The sequence below is a fragment of the Copadichromis virginalis genome, linkage group LG9 (assembly GCF_057382275.1).
Source record: "Copadichromis virginalis isolate Kocher_CV1m ecotype Utaka linkage group LG9, C_Virginalis_male_GT1.1, whole genome shotgun sequence".
Classification (NCBI taxonomy): Eukaryota; Metazoa; Chordata; class Actinopteri; order Cichliformes; family Cichlidae; genus Copadichromis; species Copadichromis virginalis.
This window is the reverse complement of record NC_140626.1, coordinates 22,430,702-22,452,107: the sequence shown is the minus strand read 5'-3', so window position 1 is coordinate 22,452,107 and position 21,406 is coordinate 22,430,702. Positions and strand designations below refer to the sequence as shown.

Sequence of the window (21,406 nt, the reverse complement as noted above, 5' to 3'; positions counted from 1 at the left end):
GTAAGAGAGCTTTCATGCATACAATGGTAGACATCGTCCTTATTAAAAGAAAATATCCAAATCTCTAAATTGAAAGAAGAAGAGAACAAAGGATTGAGGAATGAAAGTCGGTAGACGCAAGTCAGAATACCTGTTTATGGGAATGGGAAAGTGACAGGTGTAACAGTGAAGATGGAATGAATAGAAATAATACAAGTGGAAGAGTTTAAGCACCTGGGTCGACTATCTGCAGAAATGGGCACTGCAGGGGAGAGGTGAAGAAGCGAGTGCCAGGGGTGATTTGTGACAGGGTGGCAGCAAGAGTGGAAGGGAAGGTCTACATTGTAGACCTTCCCTTCCACTCTACAAGATGCTAGTGAGACCTGATGTATGGTCTGGAGATGGTGGCACTGAGAAAAATACAGGAGGCCGAGCTGGAGGAGGCGGAGCTTAAGAGGGTCAGATTTTCATTTGGGAGTTACCAGGATGGACAAGATTAGAAATGAGCAGTTTGGAGACAAAGTTAGAGAGACAAGTTTGACATGGTGCAGAGGAGGGATAGGGGATATACTGTACAAAGGATGTTATATATGGAGCTACCAGGCAGGAGGAAAAGAGGGAAACCACACAAAAGATGAAGTATTGTCACAATTATGCAAGATGCAGTCACTTACGTACAGAGTAAAGATCATTTCTGAATCTAATTTCAATCCAAATTATTTAAAAAAAAAAAATAGAGGCAATAAAATGTGGGCTTAGGAGACTTTGGTTATTTCTGTCCCCTTGTCATGACACGTGTCCATGTTAAACACATGAGCAGGAACAGTGACCTTGTTGAGTAACAGCAATAAAACCCATTTATTACTCTTTACAGCATGAATGCTGAGCACACGTACGGTATCAATCCAGGAGCCGAGTAAGCTGTACACAGTGAGGAAAAGCCGCTCTACACCAGGAATTCTTCCTCATGTCCTGACAGAAAAATGCTTCATTTAGAGGTGAAAATTAGGTATTTTAGTTGAAGGTTAAACAATAAGCTGCTGATGGCGTCACCGCTTGGCTTGGTGTGGCTGGTGTTAGCCTTCACTTTGGTATTCAAGCCAGTGGCTGCCAACACCTGTTCGAACCAGGCTTTTTCCTGCTCTCACGGATTATGCGTGTCTGAGGACTGTGTGTGTGACTTCACCGACGACTGTGGAGACAGCAGCGATGAAAACAATTGTGAGTAAAATGTGAAAATGGACACACAGTGTAGAAAAATGCGAGAGTAAAAATCTATTTTTATCCACGATCTGGTTTCAGTTCATAGAGTTTGTAAATTTGCTTGTGAATCAAACATTTTCTCTTTATATTAAATGCAGTGGAGAACAACTTATCCTCATCCTTTTTCATCTTTGAGAGCGAACTTATCACACATTTACTTTTCTTTTCTCTCCCTGAGAACTCCTGTCGCTTTAAGCTGCACAAAGTGTGTAACAAAATGCACCGAAACAGAAACAGTTTGTGTGTTTACTGATATTTGTTGAGCAGTTCGAAGCATTGCGTTTGAAATGACCTGAAAATATTACTCCTTTTATGCTCACTCCTCTTCAGTATGGCTAAGCTAGATGCTGAAGTACTGCAACCACAACACATTAACATGTGCACCTTGAATGGTGGATTCACCAATAGGATTGCCTTTTATGTTATTGATCCTTCCATTTAGCTTCACATCAGTTTGATGTCTGTTGTCTGGGAGGTGCACAGTGATGTGAAGTAATCAACAATGCCCCTCAGATGTCTTAAGCCTAAAGTAACAAACCTATTTTAAAGATGTTAGGAGTAGAAAGTACAGTTATTTGGACATTGCACAAAAGACGTAGAGAAGAGGCGGAGTGGGTGGAGACTAGTGTCTGGGGTGATTTGTGATTGAAAGATAGCAGCAAGAGTGGAAGGAAAGGTTAGAGGCAGTGAGACCTGATGTGACGTGTGGTTTGGAGGGCTGACAAAAAGACAGGAGGCTCAGCTGAAGATTTTAAGATTCTGATTTAGAGTGAGAGCAGACGAGATTAGATATGAGTACATCAGAGCGACAGATCAGGTCGAGCAGTTGGGAGGCAAGGTTAGAGAAGCAAGGCTGGTTTGAGATGGTGTAGACATGTGCTGATATGTTGACGATGAAGCTGACAGGCAGGAGGAGAAGAGGAAGACCACAGAGAGGATTCACAAATGTAATTAAGGAGGACATGGAGGCAAAGATATTTGTAATAAATATATGAACTTCATTACTTTCCACCTCTATGTGTCATCATGACATGTCACTCTGAACTATCAGGCTTATATCCAACTGAACAAAATAATGGGACTAAAAGAATAAACAACTGTCTTAAAGTACATTTTCTAAAATAATATTTTTTCTTCCTTAAATTAAGAACTATTATCTTTGGTCATTTATTGTTCATTTATTGTGTACTGTAGTTACAAAACTTTTTTTTGATCATTAATCTTACTAGCGCTTTAGGAGTAAGCCTTGTTCTAAAAATCTGTAGCTTTAGGGCTGGTCTCTAAAATCCAGATCAGTAGAATAAAACAAATAGAAGTTTAATCTAATCGAAAGCTTTACTGAGTATATTTTTATGATGGATATAAAATTTTGTCGACAAGGATCTATAAATGGGCGGTGATTGTTGTATGGTTGCTAATCTTGAAAATACGCCACGGCACTTCTGAATTATAAACTGCAGTTTACACTTAAATCTTTAATGACGTGAACTACATCAGAGGCTTAACAACAAAAGAGCAGAAGTGAAATATATGTGTTACCATTTTCTGCTGCAGGTTCAATGTATGAGAGGTGTGACTTTGAGGAGGGTTTCTGTGACCTGATCCAAAGCTCAGAAATGAGGGCTCAGTGGTCCAGAACAACTGAGGTCGCTGGACTCAAACATGACCACACAAACAACAAATCAGGTTGGAGCAGCTGTCATTTCCAAATGATAACAACACCTATTATGAAAGTTTTCCATTAAATTTTCCTCCTCTCTCCCGTCAGCACATTTTCTGTCCCTGTTACCCGTCAGAGGAAACAAAACCACAGCAGACCTGAAAAGTCCAGTCTTCCCACCCAGCCACACCTGCCAGGTAACAGAATCTACAGTAAACCACAGCCTCCACCAATGTGACATCACCGGATCACCTTCTTTTCATTTCTGCTTGTCAGATGAGTTTCTATTATTATTTTGGAACAACTCACGGAGATCTTCAGGTCCTGGTTCAAACTCATCCAGTAGGTCGGAGCACAGCAGTGTGGAAACCCTCAACTCAACTACAGAAGGATACGTGGCTGCGGGAAATCCTTCGCTTTTCCAGGAATGACAGTTTTCAGGTCTGTAACAGTGTAATTACTGTCTAATACTAACAGCGTGTCCCGTATCAGATCATGGTGTCACAAATGGTCTCAGTTATATTAGTATTTAATTTCTAATTCATACATATTAAACCATTCTTTAAAATACCCCCGACTCCAACTTGTTAGCGTTTAATCAAATGTATTATTACCTTAGGCACCAGCAGTGCTACTTCTCTTAGCTTTCTGATACTATACAGTCTTTGTGCAGTATTTGAAAAAGCTCTTTTTTTATTGTAGTTTTAATATTTTAAAGTAAGAGCCCATAGCAAATGTGCTAAATTGTACTGTGGCTTTCGTATTGTAGCTCAGTATCACTGTAGTGCATTAGCTGTGTCTCGTACTCTGCACTGCTCCTGAGTAGAATTTACAAAAGGAAAAAGTCAGAATGCAGCTCATTCGAGCCCACAATAAAAATGAATGTGGAGCAAAACCCGAGAGCAGATTTTGGAGGCACAAGAAAAGAAAAATATATCCATTAGATGCTTGGATCCTTTTCCTGTGAGCTGCACTTTGACTGATGAATGAAAACAGGGTCTATAACATATAATTTATTGTCTTTTTAACTTGACAATCTACCTACTGTCTTTAATTTAAACAATATAATCTTAAAGCTGCTCTTATCATTGTTTCCTTAAATAACATTTAAGAGAATCATCAGATGATTGCATTTTCCCTCAACTTTGTGCATCCCCTTGCTTTGGCTTTGCAGTCAAACATCTTTTGCTTCCTTGATTCACTATCTTTTTTATCTGAGTCATTTTTCAGCCACAGCAGGGCTTTCACAGGTTTAGTAGGTGTTATGGTATACAGTGTTAATAATGCAGTGTAGGGTTTATTGTAACTAGCGAAGTCGTCACAGAAGAAGTAAGCTTCACGACAGGAGCTTTTTATATCCACTGCGAGGGTAGTGACCTACTCTTCAGAGGCCATCTGGAGTCCTGTGAAGCCTGCTGTTGTGTCCTTCCAGTATCCTGAGACAATGTCAGTGTGTCACCGTCCCCTCTTCTCTGCCTTCACCATCTGTCACCCAGGAGTGCCCGCTCAGTTTTGTGATGTAGCCGACCAGTAGCAGCGGGAGTAAAGAGAGGCCACCTCTCTGCTAACATTCACTTTCCCCTCCATTAATCCACTTCCTGTTTCCAAGGTAGTTTGGTTAATTGGGTTTTCATTTGCCGTGATTTCAGTTTCAGTCAGTTTGCTTTATGGGCTGCACCTTGAGGTTAGATTTGCTCTTTAATTGTGTAGCGGAAGAACTTTTCATTTGGTCAGCTTGAATCTTGTAAGATCAACAAAAAATATATCACCCATATAAAAATTTTTTCCAGAAGCTGGAGGATGAAAATCTAATCTGCGATATGATTAAGGGTGTTTTGTTGTGCTGCTTCTACTCACAATAACGACATGACTCTGTGGATAAAAATACCCAAGATTTTAAGAAAGCGGGGGCACACTGTCTGGATCAGATAAATACTCCGGCTCAGCTGTGAAATCCTAAATAAACAGTTATGTAAACTCATTGCTGAAGATTATATTACCCTTGTGACCTCAATTTTCACTTGTGGAGGTAAAAGAAAAACCATCTGAGATGTGTGACTGATGGAAATTCTACTTTTCTGAGCAGTCTTGATGACGCAATCTACTGTTTGCTGAGATCAGTCATAAATGACAGGCTGTAAAACTGCACCGGTGCAGATAAACGCTGCTCTGTGGACTTTGATCAGCGTGTCTATGATATTATTCTGATAGCACTCTGACTAAGGCTTCATTTACACTGCAAATCTGTGAGCTTGATTCTGATCATTTGATCAGATCTAATTTATTTGTAATAGTTGTAGTTTTGATATATATTTTTACTTTATTAGATTTCAGTGTGAACCAGTTAAGGTCCTAAATTGACCAAAACAACAACACATTACTGTTTTAATGTGTTGTAATGTTCAGTAGGGTGCACAGAGCATTTCTTCCTATTCATCTAGGAAAAGGGATAATAGATGTAATTATTTAGTCAAATATATGTAAACAGACATGGATTTACAATATATATGGCAAAAACAGACTTTTTTGCAATACTAATGAGCTGAAAAGTCGATATTTAGCATGACCACCTTTATTTTACAGTACAGCGTGAACTCTTAGGCAGCTTTCTTGTAATTTCTTTAAGTCTTCAGGAATAGTTCTCCAGGTTTCTTGAAGGACATTTAAAGCTGTTCTTTGAATGTTTCTGCCTTTTGTTCTGTTCTCTGTCAAGATGATTCCACACTGCTTTAATAATATTGTGGTCCGAGCTCTGGGGAGGCCTATCCATGACTGATACTGCTCCTCTGTGCTTTTTTCTATCCAAATATGCATCAGCAGGAGTGTTCTGGGTCATCGTCAGGCTGAAAAATGAACCTGTTGTCAATCAGACTCTTTCCAGATGAATTGTTAACAATTCCATCAAACTGGACATGATCCCGACACCAATGGCTGAAATGCAGCGCCAAACCATGACCGAGCCTCCACTGTGTCTAAAAGGCTGTGGACACTCACTGTTGTATCTCTTTCCTGACCTCCTCTGTACACATTGACAACAATCTGAGCCAAAATTCTGGATTCATTATTTCATGCTGTTCACTTTTATATCAAGCCTTGTGTAATTTGGCTGACATTAGCCTTTTTTCCCTGTCTCACATCCTTAAGAAGGGCTTCTTCAAAGGCTCCCGTCAACTGAGACCATTTCTGACGAGGCTTCAGTGAACAGTAGACGGATTTATTAAAGGGACAGGTGTCTCTTTCAGGTCATGTGTCAGGTCTTTGCTAGATTTCTTTTTTCTTCTTCCTTTTTTTCCTTCATCTATCCACCTATTTTTGTTGTTGCTTCTTTTTTGTATTTTATTCCCATACTTGTTACAACCTGTTGTAATAAATTTAGAAACAAGTATTTAAACAGAAATCAGGAATAATCAGTGAGAACAAATATGAAAACTGAATGGGTATATGAATATTAACAGTAATAACGATTACGATTTTTAAGACATTAATAATATTAGGCTTGCTCAAATTCTAAATAATTTAATAGGAACTGAATGGATCCTGACATTTTTAAGAAAGACAGGCACTACAAAACCCACAAACGTTAGGATCAGCTAATATAACAGCATTCTGCAAAAACAAGGTTTAATAAAGCTTCACGGTCCAACATGCTCATGTAGGCTCTGTTTGTGTAGCAGAGCTGCAGCAGCCTGTTCTGTTGATAAGAAGCCCATAAAGTGTTATTTATAAGTTAATATTCAGTAGAAGCCAATACATTTGTGAGAGGATTAGAAAGAGGGTGAGGATTAAAAGAGCTAACGGTTGAATTAGGCTTTTTGAAGCACAAATGTTCTGTATGTATGTCGATACAGAGCTGGAATTATGAGTGGTGGGACTGTGACAATAACTATTTAATTGAAAAAGACTTTATCCCAAATATTAGAATGCTAAGGGACATTTTTATATCTGTCAATGACTCTAATGCAGCGGTCTCCAACCTTTTTTGCGCCACGGACCGGTTTATGCCCGACAATATTTTCACGGACCGGCCTTTAAGGTGTCGCAGATAAATACAACAAAATAAAACTAGTACCGGTACCGAAAAAAAGACGATTTATTCATAACACATGTGAAAAGACCCAGGAAAACCGAGTTAACGATAAAAACAATAACAAAATAACGCTGAAAACCCTGAAAACCATACATTTCACACCTGAGCCTCAACTCGCGCGGCCCGGTACCAAACGACTCACGGACCGGTACCGGTCCGAGGCCCGGGGGTTGGGGACCGCTGCTCTAAACCACAGGTGTCAAACTCCAGGCCTCGAGGGCCGGTGTCCTGCAGGTTTTAGATGTGTCCTTGATCCAACACAGCTGATTTAAATGGCTAAATGACCTCCTCAACATGTCTTGAAGTTCTCCAGAAGCCTGGTAATGAGCTAATCATTTGATTTAGGTGTGTTGACCCAGGGCGAGATCTAAAGCCTGCAGTGCACTGGCCCTCGAGGCCTGGAGTTCAACACCCCTGCTCTAAACAAAGCTCTTTTCACATTGAATAAATAAATAAGAACTGTATCTGGTTATCTGTCATTTAAGAAATAAAATAAAATACAAATGAAGTCACATATGATATAAAATCACTGCCCATTTCATTAGGTACACTATGAATGTCGATCTGTGGGATCAGCACTCTTGTACAGGATGTCTGGAGCAGCTCTCTGTTTAAAAAGTCCTAATCTCTGATACTACACGTCTTCCCCAGCAGGCAGTGCAGAGCTTAGATGGAGCCAATGACTCAGGAGACTCAATGCATTCAAGCTGCCTCTCTCCTCCATGTGTCTACCCCACATATCTCCATGGTCCCCTTGTCCCTGAGTAGCCTAGGGAGTCAAAATAAATTCTATGGCCACACCTGTTAATGGCAGCTCCCCTCTAGATCAGCGCAGTGACTTGGAAAACTAAACTCCAGGAGTCTGTTGCATGAGGCTGGAGTGAGCTGTAATATATGCATTATACTAATGCAGATTAATACCCAGGTTTTTACCTTTACTGTTTCACAAAGGGTTAAAAAGCAAGGAGCAAAGCAAAATCAGAATTAAAAAAAGAATAAAATCACTTGAATTATACTTGTTTAATTAACCTATTCTGAGCTAATGCTGACTTTGTTCTCATCTTTGATAAACGAGTTGAAAAGAGAATGACTACACCTCGACCACGATGCACGCATCTCTGATCCGTGTTGATACTAATAGTCCAACAGGACAGCAGCAGCCCTTGGAAATTCAATCCCCCAGGAATACAGTGGAAATCCAAACTCTCTTGAATGTGTAATCTAACATAGTAAAACTGAGCAGAGAAAAAAACAAAAAATACAAAACTAATTTGCACGTTCACAGTTTGGGCAGCAGTTCATCGCTCTACAGTCTCTGCTGGAATTTCTTAGATCCAATCTTCTGAACTGCTCATCTCACAGAAGAACCATTTATTTCTGCACAACACTTTAGTACCTGGTCATCCTTTCTCCCCCTTCTCCTTCTAGTCATTACATCTTCTGAGATTACATCTGACCCCACACATGAAGACATCCAGTTACCTTTGTTTAGCGTCTAATCACACGATGTCCAGCCACACTATATCGTCCTCTTATTATTTGACTTTTCCACATATATGATTTAAAGTTTTAAAAAACTTTAACGTCACTTCATTACATTTTCTTTTTTTCTATGTTATTCTTAACATAAATTTATAATTACCCTGTTTTTACATCCATTTTAATATAATCTCTTGTAAATTCTAATACAGAGGAGTACTTTTTCCTCACTTTTTCTCCTCAAAGCTCTGTTTGCCATTCACAATTTACACACACACACACACACACACACACACACACACACACACACACACACACACACACACACACACACACACACATACACATCACGCCTTCCAAGGCCAGTCTCAGTGAGAGGCCTGCTATTATTATATTTCTATTATTTGTTATATCGATTAAACTTAAACCTGATTATAATCTGATCAGTATCAAGCAGTTAAGCTTCATTAACTGTCAGAAAAATCTTATGAGTTATAGTTCGGTGTTCAACAATTATGACACTTAATATCATTTCTCTTATTCACAATCATGTATAATGATGGGTTAGTGACACATTTCTTATCTTTCACATGCCTGCAAACACACAGAGACACAAATCTAAACTGGATCATGTCTATTTGTCTATGCAAACAAAATCCAAACACTACAATAATTTTCATTACTCGAACTGCATTTTTCATACAGCATATTGATTAGATTTCTTTCGTGACTTTCATAACCAAGAATAAAGATGATTTACAATTAGCAAAAGCACATGTAGATAAACTCTTTTATAGCACTCTGTGTCATTTTTGACATAAAGTCTGGATGTTAAGACCTTTTACCCTCTCTCAGATGTAACTCATTGTCATGCCTGAACCACTGATACAACATAGGATGGATTAGTTCGTGCTGTTTACACCAAATTCTGACCCTACCATCTGTTGAACTTTAGCATGTCATCTTGATCAAGTCTACCTGCATAAATTAATTGGGCTGCTGCCATGTGATTGGCTGTTAAAGAGTAATTATAGGACAGGTGTACCTAAAGAAGTGGTTGGTAAATGTATGAATCACAGATTTGGCCCATGTTTGCCGAAGAAAATCTAACTGGTTGGTTTGTTTATGGCTGCGCTTCTCAATAACAGACCCCTCTGGATTTGAATCAGCTTTATTTGTATTGCTTCAAAATCTCAGGTCACTTTAGATCAGCGGTCCCCAACCCCCGGGCCTCGGACCGGTACCGGTCCGTGAGTCATTTGGTGCCGGGCCGCGAGAGTTGAGGCTCGGGTGTGAAATGTATGGTTTTCAGGGTTTTTATCGGTTTTCAGCATTATTTTGTTATCGTTTTGATCGTTAACTCGGTTTTCCTTGGTCTTTTCACGTGTGTTATGAATAAATCTTCTTTTTTTCGGTACCGGTACTACTTTTATTTTGCTGTATTTATCCGCAACACCTTAAAGGCCGGTCCGTGAAAATATTGTCGGGCATAAACCGGTCCGTGGCGCAAAATAGGTTGGGGACCGCTGCTTTAGATCACATCTAACTGAACTGTAGAGGTTACATCACATCAGCCTTAAACTGCACATTTATGCTGCTAGCAAGTAAATGTGAGAAAGTTAACACACCAAAATAAGAAGATTAAGCTCATATAAGTTATATTATGAACAACTTATAACAATCTTATTTGTGCCTCATTTCTTTCTTGGTGATTTTGTTCTTCTCTGATTTTCATTGTCCTTTCTTCCCACTAGTTTCCCACTAACATGTGAATAAGCTCACAGCTTTAGCTTGGAGCAAGAGCTATAGGCTTACACATGTCTAAGCACAGTAAACACCACATTCACAGATGCTCTACACATACTATATGCATGCATGACCACCAAAGCAAACCAATGGTGTAAATTAAAAGTGGTGGCTGAGTACTCTTTTATCAATTCTTTCTTTCTTTATCTACCAGGTGGTGATTCGAGGAGAACTTTCAGCTGACAGCGAGGCCTCTGAGGTCCTGGCCATCGATGACTTATCCTTCAGCCCCGGCTGCGGGGCTGTGTCTGGTACTGGTACCATTAATAACATCGCACCACACAGACAGCACAAATTCACACCCTGACATTTTGAAATATCGCCGCACATAAACAGACCCCCACAAACTTGTTTTGAATACCGATACCAGGGAGGTAGGGTGCTAAAACACCTGGGATGGCATTCATAACAGAATAACTGCATTGTTAAAATAGTGCTTAGTGCATGTTTTGCTCTGAATATGGAGCGTTTTTTGTGTGTGTTGGCTTATTTGTGTCGGCTGTAACGTGCCGCCTGCAGCTGATGAATTTGATGCGGTTCAATATCTTGACCGGGAGCGTTCAATAAAGCACTGTCCAGTTGGCATTTTGGACATAATTTGAACATGTTGCTTTCACATTATTTTATACAGTTGCGAGCCCAAAGCATAGCATCACCACAGCCTGTTCATGTTCTCTCATCATGAAATAAACAGCAGTTGAACTTTTTTATTGACTACAACCTTGAGCTTATTTTCACCACAAACTGAATAACAACAGGTCCTTATGATGGGACTTTGGTGTAGAAGGATGCAGAGCAGGGCAGCTCGGCTCGTTTGTGATGAATGTGAATAACCTTTAAAAAATTAACTCATAGAGGTTGTAGCAAAATTGTATGTTAAGGAAGAGAGCCTTCCTAACTAGGCTTCATTTCTGTGACTAAAACTTTCAAAAATGTAAATTTTTCATGTAAACATTAAATCTAGTTGCAATCTGTATGTGGAGAGTTGCTCTTGGCATTTTCAGCTCATTGTTTTTGGTCAATCCCAGTAGACTTATTTATTACCTACCCGGCACCAGAGCGGCAGCTAATGAGACATTATTTTCTTCAGGAGATGGTGAAGATCTAAACTGTGCACAGGGGAGGAGTGAATGCTGGTGCTGTATAAACAGGCAACTGTTTTCAACATGCTTTCTATATAATATTAAAGTTGTCAGTTTTTTGTTTACAGCCTTTTATCTTTCTTTCTTTTTTTGCTGCTCCCAAATGGGGAAAAAGTGGCAAAGAGTATTTAATAAATGCAAAAGATCTTGTCACTGCGTATTCTTAAGAGTGTGGTGAAGCATCACCAAGCCTAGTTTGGCATGTCTAAGTAGACGAGACAGTTCAGTGTCACCTTGGCTCATGGTCCCTTTGCTTCCATCTGTCTTCTGCACTCACAGTGGATTTATTAAAAGCTCCAGACTTCAAAAGAGGACTGTTAGTGTCCCTTTAATCACATAAAAACCAATAAACCAAATGCTAAATAGTGCATAACAGACAGCTCATTAGTCAAATTTTAAACTCAAATCAACTTAATACTTTTTTCTTTTACAGTCAAAACTCTGCTAACACTACCTGAGCTGCACATATACGATTTAAGACACTGTTTTGAAAAGTGTCCGACATCTAATCATGCCAACCACAAGGATTTTTATACATCCTTTATTATTCATCCTGTCTCATCTATGGCCGATTTATTTGTTAGACTCAGTACTGGCGGCTTCACATGATCAAAATATAACCAGTATATCTGAGCTGTGATCGAGTGGATGTGGCTTTGGAACTAAGTTGCTGTAACTGTTTACCACGTTGTGTTGCAATCATTATTTTTCATTTATGTTCTGCACAGGAGTTCATTTTATAGTTCTCAAACTGAGTGCACAAGTTTGCAGACAGAAAACTATTTTCAGGCAAACCTTTTTAAATGATATAATATTCAGTTATGCTTGTGGTATGTGATGTACAGAGTTAACGTCATGACTTGGACCTCTGGTTAAGTTCAGGCAACAAAGCCGCTTGGTGAAGCTTTGCAGTTATACATTAAATGTTAAAAGACCAGTTTTGAAAACACCAGTTTTGGTTAACCCTTTAATGCCTAGCCTATCATATTTGACACATTTGATACAAAAAAGAAGCCCAGTACAGCAAATATGATACAACTTACAACTCATATATGCAAATTATTATTTAATTAACTAAAAAAAAAAAAAACAGTTGGAGGGTTTAATAAATTCTTCAGTTTCAAAAGTTTGAATTAATTTCTTACAATTATTTCATGGTTCACATTTTAAAGGGTTGAGCTTTGCTCTAGTTTTGAGTTAAATATTAGTAGACCGATCTTTTCTTTAAAAAAAAATAGTGCTCAAATATCCTCATAATTTTTGTGCAACTTTCAACAATATTTTTATAATTATCCCATTTATTTGAGAGAAAAGTATCCACATAGGTTTTATTTGCTATGAAGCCTCCATCCATCCATCTATCCATCCATCACAAGGGCAGCAGCCTAAGCAGAGAAGCCCAGACCTCCCACTCATCCAGGGGAACACTGTGGTGTCTCCAGGCTACCCGCGAGATGTATCTTGGGTCTATCCCAGGGCCTCTTCCCAGTATGACATGCTTGGATCACCTCATTCGGCTCCTTTTAAGTGTAGGAGTATCAGCTCTACTCTGAGTCACTCCTGAATTACTGAGCTCCTCATCCTATCTCTAAGCGAGACAGTCTCATTCTTCTTATTGCAAATTAGTTGAACATTAAAGCAATCTGTAAGCAGCTGTTATGTGCCATTTAGAGTGTGTACACACACTGGACTGGCAGGCATAATAACAGAAGAAACTGCTGCTGAGTGATTTTCCAAATTGAATTCAACAAAAAGACAATCCAAAAGAAAAAAATTACACCAGCAGGAAACGCAAGCTCTGGAAACAGCAGGGAGTGATAAACAGAAAGACAGCACACATACTCACCACCCCCAGTTCTCATTTCCAGAAATGCCTATCCTTGATTCCTCTCCTCGCGTCTTACTCCATCTCACAAAGATACGAGCAGATGAGGCGAGGGAGAGACACGAGGAAAGAGAAAGACAGTGGGCATTTAACAAAATGAGACATCCTCGCCTGTGAGCCTCGTTTTAAAGCGATGCCAATTAAATTTGATGCAACTGCATCAAATATTCCTGCATTTCATGATTTCTGATGCAACAGTGCTCGCGACATGATTTATATTTAGGATCGCAACGCGGCTTAATGTGAAGTGATACCATACGCTTTTTAAAGTTACAAACAGAAGCAATGCAGACCAGAAAGTTGGAACATCTTAAAGTAAAATCACTTCAGCAAATGAGTCACCTGTGCATCCTCATTTATTTACAGCAAGCCTCATTTTTCCTCTGTCCTCCTTCAGTGACCACTGAGACAGATTTTCAGGACACAGGCAGGAGGACAAAGGACAAAGGAGACAAGGACACATAAGCAGTGAAATGAGAAAAGTCGCAGAACTCTGGAAACAGCGAGTAGTGACAAACTGATGCAGACAGTGGGAGAGATAAGACTGACAGGGCTGACTGGACACAGGTGAAAACAAATTAGGGTGGGGCAACAAATCAGAAAAGTGGGAATCAAGACAAGCACGGGAAGCAAAAACAAGTGGGACATGCAACGTATTTAATATTTTCAGAGTATGAAATACTTTTAAAATGCAGCCAAGAGAAAACATGAACTAAAATTCGTAACAAAACCTGACAGCTTTACCTCTTGTTGCTGTATTAATCCAAATCCTTCTCAGTTTTAATCCTTTCGGCTGAGTTTATTCCTTATTTCTTTTCAAAGAGAGATACTAAAAACTCAATACAGCAGCAAAGCAGCCTTTAAAAGACTTCATTTCAGTAGCCAGCCAGAAGCCATTTACAAATTAGGCAATTTTTCAAATGTTTCCAATACTCCTAATAAGAGGAATGAAGCTGAGTTCATTTGAGTGATAAGGTCTGAGATGATATTGATTAAAATATCCAAACTACTCAACAGTTGTATCCAGTCTTCCATAACATAGCTAATGCACTCTATCTCTACACAGTTAAGTTCATCTTTATTAATAACTGTGGTAGCAACTGTAACTCTTTATTAGCTCCTGACTATCAAAGAGCGTCTTGCCTGTGAATACTGCTTTCTCATCCAAATGTACTAATGTCGTGTTTTACTGGTCCTCTTATAGGGAGGAGGGTGTCCTCTCCTCCTGCCTGCCCTCCCTTGTGGTTCGTGTGCGATGATGGGGAGTGTATCGAGGAGAGCAAAGTGTGTGACTTCACCCCGCATTGTTCCTCTGGAGAGGATGAGGCCAGCTGCCGTAAGGATCTTATTTCTGAGTTCACACGTGAAAACAAACCAAATCGCACTGGTATGCTCGACTGAGCGACAGGCAGCATGAATTCCTGTTCATTCACTTTGAACCATTTTATTACCTTAGTTAAATATGATTTATATTTTTTTAATTATCTGATACCACATTCACATTTTAAGCTTCATATTTGTGGCGAACGAGTTTGTTTTTGTTTTTGCATGATACATTTCTTATTAAGTGAAAAAAAAAACACAAAAATTATAAATATTTTAGTTCAAATCACATTTACAGTACCAAATGTCTTTAGGCACTCATTTCTTTATATTTTGCTTCCAAGAAACCAGACTTTCTCTTGAGCAACAGCTCTTCAGGCTTTCTGAAGGTCTCAGAGTTTTTCTCACTCTTATTCGTTTGTAGTCAAGTTCTTATACTTGAACATTTTCTGGGGAGTTTTAAAAAAACTTGTTAAGCCACTTAACACAGACCTATGAATTATTCAGTTTTTCAATTTTTCATTACCAAAGGCACCTAACTCATAGGAGGAACTAGCATTGTGTCTGCACATAACAGACTACTTAGCAAAGAACCAATTTTAAACTGCTTCTTTGGTCACTTTGCTATTTGCAGTCTGTTGCAAAAACAGATAATTTGTTCCCGTAAAAAAAATTCCAAAGATAACACAGTTTGAAAAGGATAAAAATAAAAAATAAAAAAGGATTTTTGCAACTTTTGGTGTTTCCCAACAAAATATTAGCTGAAAAATCTGTGCAGCGTCTCCTAAAAATTTTGAGAAAACTGGACAAGTGAAGGACAAAAGAAGAAGTCGATCCAGCAACAATCCAGAAATAGTTTTAGTGGAAAGTTGGCTGTGAAGAAGCAACTCTTAAGGTAGCAAAATAAGGAAAATAAATTTTTTTCAGTTCAAATCATCACAGTGAGTGTCAACAACAGGGTGGATTTATGAAAGAAGAAAACTACCCTCAGATTTGGATGCAACATGCAGTAGCACACGGGAAGCATTTGATCGACAGCGGCTGAAATTTTCATCGTAACAATGATCCCTGATCCACTGGCAATGCAGTCAAAGCATACCTGGACAGAAAACACACAATAGCACACCATTAATCATGGATTGGCCTCTCCAGACCGCAACATTATTAAAGCAGTGTGAGATCATCTTGACAGAGAAGAGAATAAAAAAGCAGCTGTGTGTTTGCACATTTCACCACCAACAGCCAACAGCAGACCTACAGTAGAAACTGGATGCCAGAGTCAATACAAGAAAACAGACGGAGAAAACAGATTGGAAATGGTTCATAAGAAATACAAAGAGAACCTGGCAACTGAGTGGTGAAACAGCAGGGATATATGAGAAGACTTATTGGTGGCAGGTGGTTCACAAAACAGGTGGAGGGAAAAAAAAGGAGGAGAAGTAAAACTGAAATTCATCAGAACGTCTCGTTTTAAATTGTGGCCTCCAGTTTTCCTATTGTAAGTTTAATCTTTGGGAAATCATCCTGTTTAATGTAGAAGCTTTTTTTTCAAAAGTTAAATCCATTCAAATGATTAATCTACGTATTAAAAATCTTACTCTGCAGTAAAACTTGGGATTAAGTTTGTATTATTGACCTTTTACTCATAATTTGACAAAGCATGCTCATTTCAAGGCCCAGTAGAATCACTTGAACACTACAGTCTGATAAATCTTCTGGGAAACATCATGGGATGTGGCTGAAAATCATCTGTTAATGTTAATTTCACATCCAAGCCTCACCTTTATGTAACTTTGTCCTTTATGTCAATATATTTAGCCTCTGAGTGTGACTTTAAGAGTGATTCTTGTGGCTGGTACGAGCTTACCCTCGGCGATGGCTTTGACTGGGTCAGGGGCTCATCGATGGAGGTACCTCCAGACTACTATGGTCGCCCACCACCACTGGACCACTCCACGAACAGCACTGAAGGTAAGGGAAACAAACACACCACAAACCTGCTGTAGCAATGCCACCATGTGAGATAACGTGATTTCACTGGATTCTAGCCAGAAAAAAAGATAATATTATCCACTGATTAAATTGAGGTTTTGTGGAAGAAAATTCCCGCACTGTCTTTTGTGAGATAAGCACTTCATGGAGAAACGCTTTCTCAGCCGTCTGAATAATAGAAAGGAAATCGACATATGCTTGTACCCATTATGCATATTAACATTATTTACAGAAATATACAAGACTCTGCAGAGGTCTATTCGAAGTTTATGTGGCACAACATGCAACTGTATTTTTATGCCTCGTCGCATCTTCTTCCCTGAGGAGAATTAAGTCTATAGGGATGGATTTTAAAAGCAGTCTTCTTGAAGTCGGACTCCACGCAGGCGCCATCTGTTGTTGTTCTCACGTAGGCTGTGTGAAGATGCTGTGAAAAAACTGCTCTGTAAGGTGGCTGTGCAGACTCTAAACTGAAGCTTTGTGAAATAATGACACACATCCTGGTGGGAGCATCTGTTTGAGGATGTAGATGACTGTGACCGCTCAAAGACTTATCTCGGGTGTGACAATGCGCAGGTATGTGGTGTGTTCAAAGAGTGATTATTTGGCAGTGGGACACCTTATATGAGCCAAGAAAACATTTCAACTTCATCACACCACCGCCTCAAACTGTACAGCATTAGACAGCATGGTTTCACCAGCCTATTCAAGCTGTTTGTGCCTTTCTAGACTTTTTAAACATGAGAACCACCAACGCTTTGCTCTGCAAAGATAAACACTGCATCTCTTATTCCAGTCTTCTATACTCTAAATATTTGTAATGTATTAGTAAGAAAGGAATCTGATTTATATTAGACTATGCAAAAGATGGACACCATTACATCAGCTATTAGTTATGAAAGTCCTGTTTATCAAGTCTCAAAGTGAGTCTTTTGGCCTTTATGTTTATGTTTTTCATGGTTTTATTGGTTTCTTCCATATTTTGAAACCTAGTGCCCTCACATTTTGCTGTTTCTCATGGGAAATCACCATAATTTGCATTACTTCAAACTTTAATATGAATAACTAATTCATGCATCCATCCATCCATACAATTTCAGCCCATCTGTATCCACAACCTGGCAAGCCATACCTAATAATCCAGTTAAAGGTGTGTGTTTGAAACCAATGCTATGAAGTGCTTTTTTCATATTTTAATTTACTTAGAGAAGCATGGTAAATAACTTTTCTGTTATAATTTGTCATTAAAAATTGGAAACTTTTAGCTGCTCCCTCATTTCCCAGTGGATCACCACAGCAGATGGATCCATGTTTGATTTGGCACAGATTTTACACCAGAAGTCTTTCCTGACACAACACTCCCATTAATCACACCAGGCATCACAGAAGCTTGTGATCTCTTCTCTTAAATAGGTAAAGAAAGATTTGTTGAGGGAATTTTACAGAAGTTTGTAGAAATGTTTAATCGATTTCATGAAGGAAAAACTATCCTTTTGTAAGATACTAATCCCAAGTTGAACGAGTGAGTGTGAGTGTGAGAGTAGAAAGAATTTGCTTGTATGAATTGAATAGTTGTGAATGTTTGAATGAGGTAAGTTGTATAAAGTGCTTTGAGTGCTCAGATAGAGTAGAAAGCTCTATATAAGAACCATTCCATTTACCAAACTAATCATCACAACACTTCGCAAAATGACGAGGACATTATCTGTTCAAATACTCAAAGGTCAGCTTCACTGTTCTGCAGCAGTTATTTTTAATCACCAAGGAGAGACTGTGACCATATTTCACAGTTAGTCTGGTCCAGAGTAAGTGACACTAATCTTTGACGTCCCACTTATTAAATATCTTCAAGCTCTTAATTACAGCAAAGATTGTTTTAAGTTGTTGGCTGAAGCATATAAAACAGCACTGCTGTATTATTATAGCCACTATGTGGTTTTTTTGTTGCATCTCTGGTAAGAAAGAAAAGATAGAACCTGAACTAGAATCAAGTTAAAGAACTTTTCTATTCTGTGCCTACTTGCAGTTATCTTCCAGCTGAAAACTTCTTTTTTCTCAGCTTTGTTTTTTAAGCTGTATTATTATTATTATTATTATTATTTTTGTGCTGTTTGCAGAACGGCATGATTTTATGATTTGTGTGAATGCTGCTGCACTGACCGTTTCTATATTTGGCTCCTGGCTGTTGGCCAGCAAGCCAACCTGTGTGATCCACAACATCTTGCTCTGTGCTGAAATTTAAAAGAAGAAGATATATAATCTCTTTTACACTAGACATTGTATTTCACAGACATCCCAAAGGAAACACAGATAAAATAGACCCGTAAGGGAGCAAAAACAACAACAACAACGTGGGAAGATGTTTAACTAAAAGAACTTCCATAAGAGTTTCTGGTCAGTGACTCACTGACTGTCTGGTGAAGCAAGTTGTTTACAGAACTTTTTAAAAAAGTAGATGCTGAATAGTAATTGTCATTTCTCATTGCAGGTCACTTCATGTTTATATTCAAGAACAGCAGCAGTCTGTTTCCAAACGCTGCTCTCCGAGGACCGCGGTTCCAGCAATCGGCTGCTGCCTGCACCATGACCTTCTGGTTAGAGTCACACTACTTTAAAGCCAGCACATCACAACCAGTCTTCATTTCTTTGTCAAGCCCACAAAGTAGTTTGACAAGATTCATTGCTATGAAAACACGCTTTTCCACTTGCTGTCCTCTCTGCTTTCTACTACTTGTTTGATCTCGTTCTTACCTCCACTCATCATTTTACCTGTCTCAGTTTTGCACTCTAAGCATATCTCATCTTTCACAATCACACACAATAAGAAGTATCTGAATCTGTCCTGTTCTGACAGTTTTATGGCCCCTGAAGGTTTATGTCTAATAACAGATTATAGTTTTCCCCTGGGTGATTGGAGAAGTTCTCCAGGCAGAAAGCAGGAGCTTTATAAATGGTCATTTTTTTCCTTCAGTGTCCTCAGGTATTATGTCCATTGAGTATTTTCACTACAGTATGTGGATGAAGGCAAAGGTTTCAGGTATAGCATGAGGGAATGCATCCATTCAAAATTAACATTTTGTCTTCCATCACTGTCTTATTCCCCTCAGGCATTATAATTCAGGCATTTCTGTGGGAGCTGCTGACATGTCACTTCGAATCGAAGGAGTTGAAAACCACACTGTCATATGGAGAACATTGTACGACCAAGGACCCCACTGGAACCAGGTCACCGTACAGCTGGGACGCATCACCCAGCCTTTCCAGATCTCCCTGGCTAAAATCAGCCTCGGCGTGTTCGATGGAGTCGCCGCTCTAGACGATATCGCTTTCAAGAACTGCTCTCTGCCTCCGGCGGTGGATGAGTGCCCACCCCACACACATTTCCACTGCGTGCACACCAAGGCATGTGTGGAGCATCTGCAGCTCTGTGACCTTGTGGACGACTGTGGGGATGGATCAGATGAGGCAGGATGTTGTGAGTGTTTTTGATGTTTGTTCTGGATCAAAAGTAAAAGTACTCATCATAGTGTTGCATCAGTGTCTACAGGGCATTCCCCTGTCTTAGCTTGTTGAGATGAAGCTACTTCATTTAATTTCACTTGCAACAGACTTGGTTTATAAATGCAGAAATAATAAACAAGTCTCCTTCCAAGAGGACTATATTCTTTGGTGGAGGAATTGTTTAGATATTTTACATAAAGCTGCTCATCTCTAATTTCACACATTAAAATCTGTTTGCAGGTCCTGGGTAGCGTTACTGCAGATATGAAAAAAGTTTTTAAAAGTTGCATAAAGCATTTTGAAGCTCCTTACTTCTGCTTAACGCTACATTAGCTGCTGCTGCTGTGTTAAAGCAGTAGATCTGAAATGGCACTATCTGTGGCGAAGTTAAATTATGGGTAAAATGTAGTCATACATTCTCAAGTTCTGCTTGTAGACTGTATATGAAAATATTTATTATTTTCATGTGTGGCCAGTAGACTCTGCTGCACTGATTCTGGCACTTTTTTGTGTGTTTATCAATGTTTATCAATGTCAGTCTGGAAAATTCAAGTTTTCTTAACGGTAGATAAATACAATTAAATGGACAAAGACAAGATGTTGATTGCTTTTTATTGCTTTTTATTGTTGTAGTTTTGTCTGTAGTGAATTTCTCTCTGCCATGTGTCACAGCTCCAGAGCTGCAGTGTGACTTTGAACATGGGCTGTGTAACTGGAAACAGGAACAGACTGGAGAAGATGTTTTTGACTGGACCATCTACCAAGGCCCGACTCCATCCTTTAACACAGGCCCTTTGAAGGACCACACATTGGGCACTGTCTATGGCCACTACCTCTACATTGAGGCATCTGCCCCTCGGGAGTTCAAAGACACGGCGGTGTTGCTCAGTCCAGTCTTCAAACCCACCCACCACGGTGGCAAGTCGTACAACCACTGTGCTTTCCGCTTCTATTACCACATGTTTGGAAAATATGTGTTCTACCTGGCGGTGTACTTGAGGACCACTGCTACAGGCCGTGGCCAGATGCTGTGGGTGAAATATGGAAATCAAGGAGACTTCTGGCACAGGGAGACTCTTTACCTCAGCAGCGCTCAGCCTTTCCAGGTTAGCTAATGGTAGCATTTACATAGACATCATTATAAAGCAGTGTGGCATTTTCAGTGAGGTATTTATTGTTTCACGTTTGTGGGATTTTTCTTGGATGTTTTAACCTTTAAGCATCATTTTAAGAGTATAATTGGTAAAACATGTGATGTGCTCAATTTAATCTGTGACTGTCGTTTTAAA

General features: G+C 39.3%; 1 protein-coding gene across 1 annotated transcript in view; it reads left to right on the top strand.

Annotated features, from left to right (window-relative positions):
- Window positions 1-365: 365 nt before the first annotated feature.
- Window positions 366-21,406, top strand: part of malrd1 (MAM and LDL receptor class A domain containing 1) — a 66,038-nt gene continuing 44,997 nt past the window's right edge. Inside the window, exons 1-11 of the mRNA XM_085468899.1 lie at window positions 366-437; window positions 1,080-1,200; window positions 2,797-2,928; window positions 3,011-3,099; window positions 3,179-3,343; window positions 10,429-10,525; window positions 14,506-14,637; window positions 16,443-16,595; window positions 19,105-19,210; window positions 19,724-20,091; window positions 20,790-21,223. Of these exons, the coding sequence (XP_085325025.1) occupies window positions 366-437; window positions 1,080-1,200; window positions 2,797-2,928; window positions 3,011-3,099; window positions 3,179-3,343; window positions 10,429-10,525; window positions 14,506-14,637; window positions 16,443-16,595; window positions 19,105-19,210; window positions 19,724-20,091; window positions 20,790-21,223 (1,869 nt within the window). The remainder of the gene's footprint in view (window positions 438-1,079; window positions 1,201-2,796; window positions 2,929-3,010; window positions 3,100-3,178; window positions 3,344-10,428; window positions 10,526-14,505; window positions 14,638-16,442; window positions 16,596-19,104; window positions 19,211-19,723; window positions 20,092-20,789; window positions 21,224-21,406) is intronic.